We start from the raw sequence: 17,606 nt of genomic DNA on the forward strand, positions 1-17,606 counted from the left end.
GTGGGACAAAAACAATACGAACTCACTACAGCGGCTTTGCAATACCGAGACCCAGCCAGGAAAATCAGTACTACCAGCAATCATTCACAAGACCATGCCCAGCTCAATTTTCCTGTGAAATAAACAAGAAAATCCCAAAACTAAATGAACCATAATAGGGTGGCACCCAGAAGCATCAGTAAAAGACCCAATAAACTCAGAATTGAAATTCCATTATTTCTAGTACAAATTTCAACTACTGATTTCCAACAGTTATATTTTCTATACGAACAAAGCTTTATCAACCTTACTTCAACAACATTTTTATATCACTGCTCTCCTTCACAGACATTCTGATTCAAGCTAAGAGAATACCACTGCTTTGACAAAATAGCTTCTCTCACATCTACAAAATTATTCTCAAATTTGTTTGTGGGCTTGAGGGGTGGGTGGGTTTCTGTATTTTGTGTTTTTTAGTCTCAAAAAAAAGATTTCATTTCTGTAAAATGGCTTTGGATTCTGAACGATGAGAACTCCCTGCAAACACTAGGACTAGTCTTACAGAGCACTGTTCTCAGAAACAGGGCCCAGCTTATGATCTGCAAGCATTATAAAGGCATGCTGCTTATGACTATCATCAATCATAAGCTGCTTCACTCTTTTCTGCCAAAACCAGACTGAAAATGACTAGGTAGTAAAGTAGCCCTATATGCTAGCTGCTCTGTTGATGCCAAGTGAAATCCAACTGCACCTGTCCTGAGATTTGTTGATGTACACGCTTCTCAAAGGCATCCATTATCAAAAAACTAAGTGGCCTCCAACAGTAGCCCATCCCAGTGCTTCCTGCTGTTTTCTTCTAACATCTCAATTGCCTATCTCATCACTTCTTCTGGACACAGAGAACAAGATATTCCCATTTCCCTTGATACACATCTTTTACTTCAAATATATGGAAGATTATTGATATGGACAGAATCCTGTTCCACAGGATGTTGTAAATACATAAAATGTGGATAGATTCAAGAGGAAACCAAACCCACTTATGGAAGAGCTAGGCACTAAGCCACATTCAACTGTTCGTGGGAGGCCACAACTTGTGTCCTGTCTAACTGCAGCTGTTCTCCACCTGTATTTAAACTGACAATCTGACTGGCAGCATTCCCCAAGGGTCGGTGCTGGGTCCAGTCTTGTTCAGTATCTTCATCTCCAACCTTGATGGGGCGACAGGTGTCCATCCTCACCAAGTGCATCAATGAGACAAAGCTGGGAGAAGTGGCGGCACACCAGAAGGCTGTGCTGCCATTCAGCAAGACCTGGACAGGCTGGAGAGCTGGGCAGAAACAAACCAGATGAGGTGTGACAAAAGCAAGTGTTGAGTCTTGCACCTGGGGGGACAGGAGAAGGGGAGATGGCCGAAAAGTGGAGCACGGGAAGTTCTGCACGTGGATGAGAAGGGAGTTCTTCACGGTGAGGATGGCGCAGCTCTGGAACAGGCTGCCCAGGGAGGCTGCGGCTTCTCCTTGTCTGGAGGTATTTCAGACCCGCCTGGACGCCCACCTGCAGCTGCTGTAGGAGCCCGTTTTGCAGGGGTTGGACTCAGTGATCCCTGGAGGTCCTTCCAGCCCCATAATTCTGTGATTACAGTCAAAACGTAGTGGCTTGAATATGTCCCTACTGTATTTCATCCCACATTTCACAGATTTCCTGTATTTACACATTTCCTGTACTTTGTCAAAACCCTAATTCCATCTATCACATTGCAACTATCTCTATTTTCTATTGCATTATAACATTTCCACCTTCCACAGCCTATCAACTACAACATTAATGTAAACCTTGAAGGAGATCAGATGCAAGAGAACCACCTAGTGAACCCCATACCTTACATCCCTCCATTTTGCAAATGAACTGCCACTCAGTACTTAGTTGGCAAAACTAGCCCTTCAGCTGTGCTTAGATTCTACCATATTTTCACAAGACTCAATTTTTCCTCTTCCTGAAGATTTAAGAGAAGCCAAGTAACACAATGACTAATGCTGCAATTACAGTCAGCATACTTAAGAATAATAGCTTCTCCCCTACCCACAAAGATCATAAATCACAGAATCATTTAGGTGGAAAGGTGACTTCAAAGGTTACCCGTAACAGGTTGCTCCAGGCTTTGTACAGCCAAGCACTACTGTCTCCAAAAAGAGCCTGGCTCCATCCACACTATAATTTTCCACTGGGTAGTTAAAAACTGCAGTAAGACTATTCCCCACCACTCATCCTTCTCTTCAGGTTGAGGAAGGTTCTCTCAGCTCTACCACCTACATTTTGTGCTTCAGCCCTTTCTCGTTCTCCCGACCCATCACAGCGCAGGCTGCAGTCTTTGCACTGGTAAGTCCAAAGTTAGACACAATACTTAAAAAGTTGCCACAAAATACACTGAGCTTTGTTTGATGTAATCTGCTCCTCAAAAACTTCCGAGCAGTTCTGCACCTTGTTGTCTCCCAATGCTTACAAACGGTTCTGATTTTTTTCAGAAGACAAACACGTACCTCACACACGTACTTACTACACACACGCACTTCCGAGTTCCTCTAAAACAACTCAGTTTTTAAAGGCTGAAGCTTTTTTTTCCTTCTTCCATACATGCAGTCTCCAGAACATTTTCCACAAGCACCATACCTAACCCTTCTGCTCCAGCATCTCCCACCAGTGCTGACAACTCTTCCGTCCTCTTGATCAGAGCAGCTTTTTGGCACGCCACACTTGGGAAATCCACCTCATATATCACAGTGTGATGTAGAAGATCCATGTCTTTCAAACGGAAGTACAAGGAGTCAAAGCCAGCACCTAGAGACAGGATCTGCAGAGAAATTGGTAGAAAACAAGTTATACTCTAGCAGCATCCTGAGCATCTTCCTGTGAAGAACATTCCAGTTCAGGTGCACAATCTGCAGAGTAACAAAACCAGGTAATCTCCCAAAAGAGGTTGAAAAACTTGTGCAAATACTAGATAGATATTTCTGTCAGAGACAAATGCAGAAGCAGTACTGCCAAGTAGATCCTCTGCACTATTCTGGGAGAAAACCACCACAGCTGCTAAAAAATGTTTCATGTACAAACACAGCAGAAGCTGCCAGCACAGCCAGGCAACGGAAACGTACCTGTCTCCTAGGATGACTTCTGGTCTTCAGCAGGAAATCTTGAACACAGTGATCTACAGCACGGGCACGGACATAATAACCTCTGTGGAATGAAATTCAACTGGAACTGCTGTCCAGTAACCCTATTTCTCCAAGAATTACACTGTCTATTCCAAAAAAAAAAAAACAAAAAAAAACAACAACCAACAAACCTTTTCTCTCTCAGCTTCCACTCAATAATCATATTTATGTACCTGCACTTGGAGATATCTGATGATTCTGTAATCTCTAGACCCTGTATTTAATGTCTAACCACCAAGACTACAGATAACTGAGAGAAAACACATAAATTTCCTAACTGTACCAGTCTACAAACATGAATACTCAATGGATGGAAAAGGATGAGTCCAGACAGTCAGAATGCTTCCTGCAATGCAGCTGGCCAACACCTTGGCCTGGATGAACCTGATGAGGTTCAACACAGCAAACTGCAAGGTTTGGCACTTGGGCCGGAGGAATCCCAGGCATCAAAACAGACTGGAAGGAGCGGTGCTTTGAGAGCAGCCCTGTGGAGAAGGACCTGGGGGTCCTGATGGATGAACATGAGCCAGCAGTGTGTTCAAGATGCTTGGAAAGTCAATGGGATCCTGGGCTCCACCAGAAGAGGGGTGGTCAGATGGAAATGGGAGGTGATTTTCCCTCTCTACTCTCTATCTAGAGTACTGTGTCCAGATCTGGGGTCCACAACACAAGAAAAGACAGGGAGCTGTTGGAGAGGGTCCAAAGGAGGGCCACAAAGATGATCAGGGGCTGCAGCACCTCCCTACAAAGACAGGCTGAGGGAGCTGGGCTTGTTCAGCATGGAGAAGAGAAGCTGCGGGGTGACCTCAGTGCAGCCTGCAGTGCCTCAAGGGAGCCTGCAGACAGGAGGGGAGTCAGCTCTGTGAAAGGGGAGATGGCAGCAGGACAAGGGGAAATGGTTTGGAGTTGAGGGAGGGCAGCTGGAGGTTGGATGTCAGGGGGAAGTTCCTTAGAGAGAGAGTGGTGAGGTGCTGGAACAGCTGCCCAGAGAGGCTGTGATGCCCCGTCCATCCCTGGAGGTGTTGGAGGCCAGGTTGGATGGGGCCCTGGGCAGCCTGGGCTGCTGTGAGATGGGGAGGTTGGTGGCCCTGCCTGTGGCAGGGGAACTGGAGCTTCATGATCCTTGGGGTCCTTTCAACCTGGGTCATTCTGCGATTCTGTGATCTCACTTCCTGCCCCAAATCAGATGGTGTGACAATATGAAATTAACTCCTTTATACACAAGGTGATGTGCTCAACCAGCAGTTATTGGGTATAACAAAATGAAAGCTGTGTGTGCAAGAGCATTAACAGGGAGCAAAAATGAAAACTGAAAGGAGTTTCATTCTCTGTGTTGGTTTTCTTTTTTGTGTGTGATGAAAACCAAGAAAACTGAATTCCTGGAAAGCATTCAGCATCCACCTGGCTGCTGCCCCCTTTTCCTCAGTGCTCAGGAAACCACTTTTACTCAGTTTCACGGTGTTCCCACCAGCCGTTCCTCTCCCTGTCAACTCCCCCAGCAGGCGCTCATTATCCCCACCCCCAGACCTCACAGAAACATTTTAAAAGAAACCCAAGGATTTGGGAAGACAGCATTAACAACAGTAACGTGTAGCTCCCGGCATGAATTTAGTTTGGCACACCGACGCCACGTGAGCAGACACCTCGACACAGATGCACTTTCAGATGCGATTAGCAGCGTTTGCCCTCACAGGCCTGCCAGCTCCTGACATTTATGTTACCTACACGAAACTCCTTCGGCAGTTCGCAGTCACTGTCATATCGAGCCGCCTCACGTTAACCAAGGCTCACCGCGGGTACGCACTGTAAGCGCCCGCGTGTGAACGCCCCGCACAGCCGCGCTCACGCACAGCGCGGAGCGGCAGGCGCTGCTCGCCGCTCCCGTCCGCCGCCTCGCCCCGAGCCGCACCGCGCGTTCCTACCGGTGGATGAGCGCAGTTCTCCTCCGCGGCCGGCCCGCAAGGAGCCGCACGAAGCGGTCCCGCACGTATCCCCGCTCCGCCGCCGAGCATTTGCTGACGGCGCTGCTGCCGCCCGTGCCCCGCACCTGCGGGACGACAAACCGCGTGACAAACCGGGCGCCGCCGCGCCGCAGCCCGGCTGCCTTACGGCACAGCTCCCGCCGGAGCGGCCGAGCCTCCTTCGCGGCGCCGCCTCTCCCTGCCGCTCCGAGAGCCCGGCCGGACTCCTCCCGAGCAGAACCGAACCGCCCCGCTCCGCAGTCGGCTCTCACTCACGCCCGCGCTCGGCCGCCCTCCCTCCATGCCGCGCGCAGAGACGCGTCGCTCACGCGCAGTGACGTAGGCTCTGCGGACGCTACGTAGCGCCCCCTGGCGGCCCGCCCCGCCCCGCCCCGCCCCGCACCGCCTCGTCCCGGCAGCGCCGCCTCCGGGCGATCCGCGTGCGGCGCCCGCTCGGCCCCGCGGCGTCCCCGTCTGCGGGCGCGGCCGTCCCGCCGCCCCTCGCTGCTGCCGCGGCGCTCGGCGGACCCGGGAGCGCGCTCCCGTACCTGAGCCCGGCAGCGAGGGAGGGCCGGAGGCTCGCGGCCGTGGCAACGGGCAGCCTCTTCGCGGTAAGCGGAGGGACGCGGGAGGAGCGCGGAGCTGCCCGGAGGATGCGTGCGGCGCTGCGGCCGTGCGGAGCTCCCCGGGGGGTGCTGGGGTGCGGCAGCGCGGCGCTGAGCGCCTTGCGGGCCTGAGCTCCCCGCCGAGCTGCTGAGCTGCCCGGGGGCGCGGAGCTCCGCGCGCTCTTGAGCAGAACTGACGCGGGCGCTGCCCGTGGCTTTGTGAGCGCTCGCAGCCTGCGGTGTGACCGAGAAACGGGCAGGGCACGGCCTGTTGCAGAGCAGGCGGATGTTCCTGCTGTTTCTCCTTAGGGTTTGCACTGGGAGTTGTAGAAGAGCCGTGCTGGCCTGGCCGCAGCAAGGTGTCACCAGGACTATGCTTGCCTCTGTGCTCATTGTCTCTAGGTATCTTGTGGTCTGCACAGTATTATGTTGTGCATTGCATCAGCTGGAATCACAAAATGTCACTTCTGCAGAGAACGGTCAGCATGCGTATTTCTAACTGGGATCCATGCAGCTCACTCCTCGACCTACTACTGCTACTACTGCTAGCATTTCATCAGTAGCAGTACAGCTTTCTTTTTTCAGAGGTGCACTTTAGTAGAGCTGCCTTTTAGGCTATTCCCGGCAGATTTGGAGTGGCTCATATATGTGGTTACAGGGCAGGATGCAGGTCAGTAGTTCTGTTTATATTCTGGACGTATGCACTTTCTCCAGGGATATCAAATCTTCCCTTCCCTCCAGGGCTCTCTTTTGCAAACTGCCCATTATTTTGTTGATCATCCCATCTCTGCGGTGTGGAGATGATGTTTGGATTGCATTGCAGTTAAGGCTCACGGGCAGTGCTGTCCCATCCTGCTGATACTTCAGGACCTGCAGTGTTCCCAATTCTACAAGCATCCTGAGAACGATGATGAAAAAAAAATGCTTGGCAGCAAGCTGGGGAATGGCCACTCAACACTGCATCCAGCTGTCCCAGGAAGATTTTTCCAGTTCCATGTTTCTATATCCATAACAATCTTCTGTGCAAGCTCTGTCAGAGACACTGAAACATGAACTAGGCATCAGACACATAAAGCTGAGAGGGAGTGGGACTGGGAGGTTAGTTTCCTGTCCTTGGTACAAGGCCCTGCATGCATAGTCCACGAGGAGAGGCTCTATATTGGAGTTCTGTGATGCGGGAAAAGAATGTGGTGCCAGTAATTCTTGGGCCTCCACACCCAAACTCAAGCTGCCATAGGTATGAAATCCCGTAATCACTCAATTTTATCAGACGCTGGAATTTTTGCTCCTATGTCTTTCTTACTCTGAAAAGATGTTTTAAAGCCTGATAGCTGTAATAGCTAGCAGAATTCTTGTTGAATGCGATGATAGCCAGTTTATATCTATCTGTTCTTGGTTCACAATCAGTCTTAATCTGAAATGATTCCTTTACCTATCCTGCACTGACTCTAAGTGCACATGCAGACAGGTTTATCACTGCTTGATCTGTTTTGCCAGACTAAGCCTAGCCTAACAAGCTGTGTTGGTGGGAAGAGTAAGGCTTTTAAATGCACGCTGAGAGGCCGTGCTGCCCTAGCACTTGCACTTCCATCAGGTTTGGACGCCTTTGCAGGCCGATGCAGGAGGGGGACGCCTTATCCCGATGTGCATGGGTAACTTCTCCGTGCCCGATCTCTCCTCCCACTGCTCCGAGGATTCCTCTGGGGTTTTGCAGACATTCAAAGCCTGTGAGGAATGCACTCCTCACCCCACATAACAGAAAACACACAGCAGAGCAGCACAGGCATCTCAGGGCCCCATGCTGCTCCCACCCCCAACTGGGCAGGCAGTCTGAGGAGAGAGGAGTACATAATGAGAAGCATTTGCTGCCACAGCTATCTATAGTCTTTTGTTTAGGAGCAGGCGAGGCGTGGTCTTTCTTCCTGACCTCAGAGATGACGGCAGAGAACCCCGATGAGAAACAGGGAGTGCTCCGGAGCGAGCAGCCAGGCTGCTCAGCATGGAGGAGTGGGACGCCAGAATCCCCCAAAGGTTCACTGAGTGGTGCTGTCCTCCCACAGGAGGCTGCACTGTGCCCAGCGTCAGAGCCTGCCTTCAGTTCAAGGTGGACCAAAGATGTCGGGGCTTTGACATGGGCTGAACAGCGAAGCATTTTCCCTTATCTTTCTTGCTGTTCTGATCACCTGGATGTGTGCTGAAGGTTGTCAGCTGCATCACAGTTTCTCTATCAGCTTCCATCTGGGAAAAAGCTCTGTGAATGATATAAAGGTGACGTATGTGCATGGTGCAGAGCAGTAGGGCTGTACATTAATGATATTGGTACCTTTTTCTTTCATTACCTATTTGTCTTGTTGCTCTCAAATACTGCAAGAGACGAGGGCTGGACTCATCTGCTAATCTAGGATAATGTGGCAAAATCCTGGAGAACAGATGATACCAATCTCAGATCTCAATCCTGTTGTTATTCAAATACATCAGTATTACCACAGAGGCCTCTGTTACAAGGCAAAGCCTTGTCAAGCTAAGGCCGATACGGCAAAATGTGGAGATAAGCAGCATGACCTCTAAGTCCTCTACACACATGCAACTCCTGAGTGTGCATCCTAAATACTTTACAAAAGACAGCTATGTCATCAAAGGCAGTGATTGACAAAACAACTTAGAATCACAGGAACCAACTCCTAGTCATTTTTAAGAACCTGAAAGAAACAGTAATCCAATATATTGTAAACCAAAATAATCCACTGCCAAGGAATCATAGGATGGTTTGGGTTGAAAGAGACCTTTAAGATCACTTAGTTCCAACCCCCTGCTCTAGGTAGGGATACCTGTCACAAGACCAGGTTGCTCAAAGCCCCATCCCTGGAGGTGTTGGAGGCCAGGTTGGATGGGGCCCTGGGCAGCCTGGGCTGCTGTGAGATGGGGAGGTTGGTGGCCCTGCATTGGTGGGGGGTTGGAGCTTCGTGATCCTTGAGCTCCCTTCCAACCCCAGCCATTCTATGATTCTGTGATCCAGCCTGGCCTTGAATGCCTCTCTGGGCAACCTGTTCCAACGTCTCTTCGATGCTCAGTGGAATCTTTTCTCCTCTTTTTCAAAAAGAATGACAGAAAGAATTTTGGAAGATACCGAAAGATGTTGATTCCACTGATGATAGAAGAGAAGAAATAGGTAATTACCCTGTGGTTTGTAACAAAAATTAAAAAGCACAGGAAACCATTATAAGGGATTTTAAAAGGTAGAAGATGTGGCGTGCTTTGTTGCATTATAGAAACTGTGCAGTAGAGATGAGGTGAGGATATAGCTAACATACCAACCTGGAGAAAGAATATTTGCAGCAGCATTGTAATGGATTCAGGTTTATGAATCAAGGAGGGAGCAAAGAACAGACTGAGGAGATGTGAGGGCAATCAATACTGAGATGGGGTTTTGTTGTCTTTTGTTTTTGTTTTGCAGAGATCTTGGACCAAAGGATCGTGGGGAATTGCCTACAGCTGACGGTGATAAATGAAAATGGCATGTTTTGTGAAATTCTTGGACACTTCGTATAGTATCAGCTCTAGGCAAAATGGGAAGGGTTGTTGTTGCACACTGTGAGAGGGAGTGAAGATTGTCATTAACTCTACAAGCACTGTACATTGCTGAGCAAGATAATAAGTCTATTTATAATACCAGTGGAAATACGATTGTATGAGATTTGCTTACCTGTTTTATTCCTTGCAGTACTGTGGTCCTTTAAAATCTCCTTTCTAATAGATTACAACTTCATGAAGTTATGTTGTCAATTCTGTGTTGAAGGACAGAAGCTTGATTTAGGCAGAGCTATGGTCGTGTCTTTCTTTAAAAATACCTGAGCTGTCTGGAAAATGCCTGCAATGAAGTCTTGCAGGAAGATGCTTTTCTACTTCAGATCGAGTGATACTGACCCCCACCCTGGCATCCATCTCCTTGGTGGGAAGCACTCCTCAGCTCCTTACCCCCCATTAGAGTCCCTGTACTAAGGAAAAAAAAAGCTGGTGCTTTTTCTCATTTTAAGTAATACATTAGTGAACATAGATGTACTTACATTCAGTGATGCACTTGGCATTTTATGAATAAACACCCACGAAACTCTGATACAGCAATTACATTGTTTTATGCTGCATTCCACTTACGCTGGTGTTATTCAAAGACCTTATCACATCTTCTCAGTTTGCTTTCTCTCTCTAAACAGCTCAGACTCACGTATTGTCTAGTGTTGGGTTTTTCAAAGACAAATGAGCAATACTGGATTCTGTAACTTACGATTAGGGAAGCTTCTGGCTCTCTTTAAGGTCCTGATGCATGAGGATGCTGTTCCTCTAGCCACTTTAACCTACAGCCCTAAGCATCTCCAGGCTCCCTCTGTGCACTGGATAGAAGGACTCTGCCCTGTGCTTCTCTCCAAATGCAGTAATTAAACATGGTCTGTTTTATAGTTTCTTCAGTGACTTAAAGACCTTCAAAATCTGACTGTTATATTGTTTGCTCCTCAAATGTGTGTCTCAATTCTCCATCAGTAGAGTGGTGAAAAGATCAAATTTTGTATCTCCAAGGTAGAGTGTGTGAAAAAAAGGAATTTTGGCACCTCAGAAATGGATAAGGGCTTTTTATAAAGCATTTGGCAGTAGTGCATGAAGAGCTGGATAAACACTGGGCAGTAATTCATAAACTTTTGGTTTAAAATCTCTTGCTGTATGTAACAATGGATAATTGTCATCCAGGAGGGCTGTTGTTTCCATGAGAGTCCCACAGAGCACTTTGTGGTTACTGGCTAATGGCTGTGTCCTGGAAAGCAGAAATTAAAGGATTGATTACATTAGATGGCCAATGAATCATGAGTTCTCAGTTTTATTACATAGTTAAGCCAAAATCTATTTTGAAGAGGACATAAAGGCGGCACTACTGTAAACAAAAAAGGATTGGTGCTACATAGGTGTATTTCAGTAGTACAGTGATTGCTGGCATCACGGCAGGGCGCTGGGATAAGCACTGAAACCTGTGCTGACTGCAGTGGCTGCACAGGGAGGTGGTGCAGTCGCCGTCCCTGGCAGTGCTCAAGGGGCGCCTGGATGAGGAGCTGCGAGATGTGGTTTGGTGCTGGGGGCAGCAGAGGTGCTGGGAGGATGGTTGGACTGGATGATCCTGTAGTCCCTTCCAACCTTGAGATTCTATGATTGTAAGTAGTAAGGAGTTCTGGTTTGAGGTGTCCCCTACAGTCAGAATAAAGGCAAACTGTTTAGTTTTAAAATGGTTGTAAAGTTATCCAGAATGAATCTACCAAAGGGCTACAAGAAAATGAATTCCAATCTGGACTTGGACTCTAAGCCAATTTTCTCATAGTCCTTGATGCATTATGCCTTCTCTTGCAGGTGGCTATTTCTTACGCTGCTTGTTGTTTCAGGGAGCAGCAGCATTATAATGGCATATTTGCAATCTGACATTGCGCTGCTTAGCCCAGATCTCCTCATCCACGTGATGCTAAAACCAGAATCACATTCACCAACTCCTTTGTAAGAGGCTCAGATAAACAGGACTAGCAAAGGGGAGGTATTTCTCCAGTGTCTTAACTTCCGTTTCTCCAACTTTCCATTCTCAGATTCACCTTGTTGTTATCTCTGCTTTCAGGAACTCATAACCTAATACAGACATCCAGCCAGCCTCCAAGGAGTTTATGATCCATTAATATGGCCTTGTTTATAGCATCTGAGCCAGGATGTCATCACACTGGGGCCCCACACATAGATGGCAAGGAGGAAGCAATATAAATTATGCTGGGCCCTGCTTTCTTGTGGTGAGATCTCTACTTACCAAAAACTTCTGGCCTTTGTTCTGGGCTGGGAATGGTTTTTGTAATGGAGAGAGAGGCACTTTCTATTCTGAGTGGAGAAAGCAGTACCAGGAAAGGTTTTAATTATCTCTCATTTCAGAGAAGCCAGGCTGCAGTACAATTGCAGGAGTTGATGAACAGTGCAGTCCCAGTCCAGAGGAAGGATGCAGGAATGTTCTCATGCTTACAAACAGCTATGAGATCCCCTCTCAGCCTTCTCTTTTCCATACTGAAGAGTTCAAAATCCCTCAATCTTTCCTCATACAGGAGATGGTACAGCTTCTGTTAATCTTTTGCCTTTCCACTGGCTGACAGGCAGAGCTCAGAGCGTCAATCGCAGAGCTGTGCTGTCAGCCACTCCTCAATCCGGGGTAGGGTAAGGCTTTCTAACTGCACAGTGCTGCTATCTGAAGAGCGGATAAACACGATGGAGCCAAATGCTTCTTCGTAGTGGCGGACAATAGAATAAGAACAATTTCCACAATTGCAGCTCGACTCATTCAGAGTGGACTTCAGGAAACATTCTCCATCAGGAGAGCAGTGCAGCGCTAGGAAAAGCTACTCGCATGGGCTGAGCTCCTACCTTGCAAGGTTTCAATGCAGACCTGGCCTTGTGTTTTTGATAGCCCTGATTCAAAGGAGAGGTTGGGCTGTGCACGGATGGATGTCCCTTTTAACCATGATGGGATAAGTCTTGATGCACCTCCTTGTCCACTCATACATCCCACAATTTCTAAGTATCATAACAAGAATGCTGTGGGAGACGGTGTCAGATGCCTTGCTGAAGTCAAGGTACACAGCATCCACTGTTCTCCTTTCATCAACACTTCTCTTCCAATTGCTTGGAGATAGCATCCAGAACAAGCTTTCCAAGGACAGAAGTGAGGCTGACTGGCCTGTGGTTTTCCAGATCCTCCTTCTTGCCTTCTTTGAAGACTGGTGTGATACTGACTATCCTCCAGTCTTCAGGCATCTCTCCTGTTCTCCAGGACCTCTGAAAGATAAAAGAGAGTGGCTCAGCAGTCATTTCTGCCAGCTCCCTCAGCACACGTGGGTGCATCCCATCAGGGCCCATGGATTTGTGTGAGTTGGTTTTGGCTAGACACTCTCTAATCATATCCTTCTCAACTAAGGGGAAGGCTTCCATTCCCCAGGCTCTCTTATGTCCAGGGTCTGAGATTCCTGAGGGGCAGTCTGATTAGTAAAGCTAGAAGCAAAGAAGGCATTCTGTATCTTCACCTTGCCAGCATCCCTTCTTGCCAGGGCCTCTACCTCTTTCAGTAATGGACTCACATTTTCCTTAGTCTTCCTTTTACTGCTGACATACTTAAAAACACTTTGCTTGCTTGTTATCTGTGATTTCCTTTGCCAAATTTGATTCCAAGTGGGCCTTGGCCTTCCTCATTGCATCCCTACAGGCTCTAACAACATTCCTGTATTCCTCCTAACCAGACAGGCCCTTTTTCCACATTTTATGGACTTTCTTCTCACCTTTGAGTTTATCCATGAGCTCCTTGCTCATCCATGCAGGCCTTCTGCCAACTTTCCCCAATTTTTTACTCTTAGCCATGCACCAATCCTGAGCTTGGAAGAAGTTGTGTTTGAGAGCTGAGCAGCTCCCTCAGGCCTCCTTGCTTTCCAACGCTCAGCCCATGGGGCACCTCCATGTACATCCTGGAAGAGGTCAGGGTTGGCAGTCCTACATGCTGCTTTGCTTCTTCCACACAAGATCCTGAACTCTATCATCTCATGATTGCTGCATCTCAAGTTGCCCCCAACCTTCATATCCCCAGCCAGCCCTTCCTTCTTAGTAAGAATAAGGCCCAGCAAAATCCTTCTTCTCGTTGGCTCCTTCAGATAGCAGGAAATGTTGCAAGCATGTGGAAAATGCTCTTAATTTTTATGCTTTGTATTGCAAGTTTTCCTTTAGTCTGGTAGTCAAGCACCTTGGGTTCCTGGTATGAAAATTATCTGATCAGCATTTTTTCAAATGCTTTGGAGGAGCGTTTTTGTTTATGTGTATCCACGTTCTTTCATTCCTCCTGTGCCAGTTCTCCATTTCATTATCCATATTTGCTAGTGATTCACGTGGTTCTTGCAGTTATGTGATCTGCAGTCTAATTTAATGTGTAACAGTGAGTTTTATCTTCAGAACAGTAGGATTCAGATTAAACTGGGATAGTTACTGGCATTCATAAATCATGAAACCACAAAGAGACTTAGTTTCATATTTTTTAAAACACATGATGTGGAACTTCTCTGAATTATCTTTTCCTTGACTTACTAACACACACTTTGGGAAAGAGAAGGAAGGGAGGAAGGGAGGGAGAGGGGGAAGAAGAAAGGGAGGGAGGGAAGGAGAGAAGATGAAAAGAAGAAAGCCCCAGGCCTAAATGCAGGCTCCAGATGGTGCCTCACAAGGGCAGAGTAGAGAGGGACAGTCACCTCCTTGTCCCTGCCTGCCACCGCTCTGTTGATGTAGCCCAGGATGGTGTTGTCCCTCCAGCTTTTTGTTCATCAGGACCCCCAAGTCCTACCACTCAGCTTGGTGTCATCAGCAAACTTGCAGAAGGTACAATCAATCCGGCTGTCTGTGCCATTGATAAACATGCTGAAGAGCACTGGGGGTCACCACTTGTGACCGGCTTCCTCCTGGACACAAATCCATTGACAACAGCCCCCGGCTGTGACCGTCCAACCATTTATTTAACCACCTAATAATCCAGCCTTCAAATCCATCCCTCTCCAATTTAGAGTTAAGGATGTGGTGTGGGGCCATGTCAAAAGCCTTGCACGATTCCAGTTGCCTTTCCTCTGTCTGCTGGTGGCATCACTTCATCATAGAAGGCCACCGGATTCGTCAGCCACGATCTGCCATTGGTGAAGCTATGCTGGCTCTCAGATCACCTCCTTATCTTGCATGTGCCTTAACATAGCTTCTGCTCCAAGATCTTCCCAGGCACAGAGGTGAGGCTCACCGGCCTGTAGTTCCCTGGGTCTTCCTTTTTCTCCCTTTCTTAGAAATGGGAGCGGTGCTTTCCTTTTTCCACTCAGCAGGGACTTTGCCTGACAGCCATGATTTTTCAGATGTGATGGAGTGAGGCTTGGCAGGTACATCAGGCAGCTCCTTAGAACACGAGGGTTCGTATTGTTCAGCTCCATATTCATACTTGCACATATTCAGCTCTGCTCTTACACTGGCAGGGATTTTGCTCATCCCACCCCCGCTTAGAAGTTCAGGGACATGAGAGAGATGTAGGAAGCCTGAATGTTCATGAAGACAGGGGCAAAGAACTGATTAAGCACTCAGCCTCGTCCATGTCTGAGGAGACCAGCTCTGCCTTTTCGTTTAACAGGAGGAGTGCACTCTCCTTTGCCTGTCTGCTCTGCCAAACGTATCTAAAGAAACCCTTCTTGTTTTTCACATCCCTCATCAAGTTTCATTCCATCTGCACCTTGACTTTCATGATCCTAGCCCTGCATATCTGGACAGCATCCCTATATTCTTCCCAGGCAACCCATCCCTGCTTCCACTGCTTATGTTTTTCTTTTTTTTTTTTTTTCTTTTTCATCAGCTATCCACAGCCTAGTTAAGTAGAACTGTAACACAGAAATCCTTGATCCAAGAACAGGGCATTTGTTTTTAAATGAAATGCATTTTTGGGACCAAACTGCACAACTACATTGATCTTCAGAACGCAGTGGAACATGATGACAGATGATGACTGAAGCAAGGTTAAGTAGTGGACATTTACTTCACTTCATAGAATCACAGACTGACTCGATTTGGAAGGGGCATTACAGATCATCTGGTTCCAGCTCCTCTCTCAGGGTTGCCAATCAGGTACCGGATTGAGTTGCCCAGGGCCCCATCCAGCCTAGCCTTGAACACCTCCAGGGATGAGGTATCCAAAACCTCTCTGGGCAGCCTGTTCCAGCATCTCACCACCTTCTGAGTGAAAAAAATCCCCCTAACATCTAATCTAAGTCTGCCTTCTTTTAGTTTGAAACTGTCCTCCTTTGTGCCCCTGGTCATAGAAGGAAATGAGGTTTGAAAGGCAGGTCCTGCCTGACCACCCTCATCTCTTTCTATAACAAGTGACCTGCCTTGTGGATGAGGGAAGGGCTGTTCACACAGCCTGCCTCATCTTCAGCAAAGCCTTTTACGCTGTCTTCTGTAGTATTTTCCTGAAGAAGCTGGCAGCCCATGGCTTGGACAGGCACTCTTTGGTGGGTAAAAAATGGCTGGATAGCCCAGCCCAGAAAGTGGTGGTGAATGGAGTTAAATCCACCAGCTGGCACCAGTACAAGAGGGAGCAGCATCAAGTTGCTCCAGAGGAGATGCAGGTTGGATATTAGGAAGAAGTTCTTCTCAGAAAAAAGTGGCTAGGCATCGGAACAGGCTGACCAGGGAGGTGGTAGAGTCACTGTCCCTGGAGGTGTTGAAGGAAGGGTGGATGTAGTACCCAGATGATCTTAGAGGTCTTTTCCAACTTCAGTGATTTTATGACTTTATGATTCTGTCAGACAGTTAAACAGTCTCCATCCTCATTATAAGCTCCTTTTAGTATGGAAGCTCTGGAAGGCTGCAGTGAGCTCTCCCCTGAGCCTCCTCTTCTCCGGGCTGGACAAGCACGCTTCTCTCAGCCTGTTTCCAAAGGAGAGGTGCTCCAGCCCTCTGAGCATCTTCATGGGCTTCTCTGGACCTGCTCCAGCAGCTCCATGTCTTTCTTGTGCTGGGGGCTGAGACCCTAAACTTCTTATGGCGAAGGCCCAAAAGCAGCCAGCTGCAATCAGAGTAAGCCTGCGCTTGAAGCCTGTCAGTTCCTCTACACAAAACAACAAACCGGTTGAAATTATAACATGCTCTATCATACTCCATGCCATTTTTGTTTAAAAGTGCTGCATCTGTTTAGACATACGTTCATTTAGTAAGATGTCTCAGCGGGAAAAGTTGTCAGAAGGAATATTTGAAGCTTACAGTGTTCCTTCAATATTTCTGGTGCTTTGAACGTAAAAAAAAGTCGCCTCTGATACAGTTTGCAGTCGATGCTGATATTGATAGAAATATAAACAGGGAAGTAATAAACAGTGAAATGCAAAGCATTTTCATGATTATGTGTCTGCCCAGAAAAATAAGGCTGAAGTGCTTTACAGTGGTAGCAGACAAGCTAAAACTCAGTACTGCAGCAAACAGAGCTAGAGCTACCTTAGGATGCATTAAGATGGAAGAAATCACTGTAAATCTACATCCTGTTGTGTTAATTTTGTCACAAGAGTTGCTGGAGGATTGAAGAATATAAAACAAATAACCCTAATTATTCCTGATATTCATACGCTCGTTTGACTGCTGAGCTCTAAGCTGACATTTTCGCAAGACTCTTTGAAGCCGAAGCTCTCATTCCCTGCCATAATCATCTCAGATGCCGTCGTTTGACATGTGAATCAGGGGTTGTTTTCCCTTAGGCTCCACTTCGGATTTCCCTCTGCTGGGTTTTATCTGCCACTCTCATCCTGGAGTAGCTCAGTCTCCTAAGGCCATGCTGTTCTCTCAGCAGTCTGTCAGCCATGCTTCTCTGGAAGCAGCCACACTTAGGATCAGCCACAAACACTGCCTGACAGCTTACTCTGTTTTGCAGCCTGAGCATAGATATGCTAGAAACAAAAGTCCCAGTACAGAGCTTGTAAATCTGCACTGGCAACCTCCCTCTGTGGAAGGATCTGACAGTTTGTAGTGTCTCCCAAAGACTCTCTTCAAATGCTGCCTGGACATCACTGAATTGCAAGGGTTGGAAGGGGTCTCAAGAGACCTCTGAGTCCAACCCCCTCCTAAGCAGGTTCCCTATAACAGGTCATGCAGGTATGCGTCCAGATAGGACTGGACTCTCTCTAGATGATCCCTGTCTTTTTTGAACTGAGAACCCAGAACGGGACACAGTATTCTAAATGTGGCCTCTCCAGGGTGGAGCAGAGGGGGAGCATCGCCTCCTTCAACCTGTTGGC

The 17,606-nt window shown here is 47.7% G+C and overlaps 1 protein-coding gene across 1 annotated transcript in view; it reads right to left on the bottom strand.

The window, feature by feature from the left end:
* LCMT2 (leucine carboxyl methyltransferase 2) overlaps positions 1-17,606 on the bottom strand; it is a gene marked incomplete at both ends in the record, with an annotated part of 43,660 nt that overhangs the window by 12,887 nt on the left and 13,167 nt on the right. Inside the window, 2 exon segments of the mRNA XM_079544604.1 lie at positions 2,650-2,830; positions 3,132-3,213. Of these exon segments, the coding sequence (XP_079400730.1) occupies positions 2,650-2,830; positions 3,132-3,213 (263 nt within the window).

The sequence above is a fragment of the Tetrao urogallus genome (genome assembly GCF_951394365.1).
Source record: "Tetrao urogallus genome assembly, chromosome: 1".
Classification (NCBI taxonomy): domain Eukaryota; kingdom Metazoa; phylum Chordata; class Aves; order Galliformes; family Phasianidae; genus Tetrao; species Tetrao urogallus.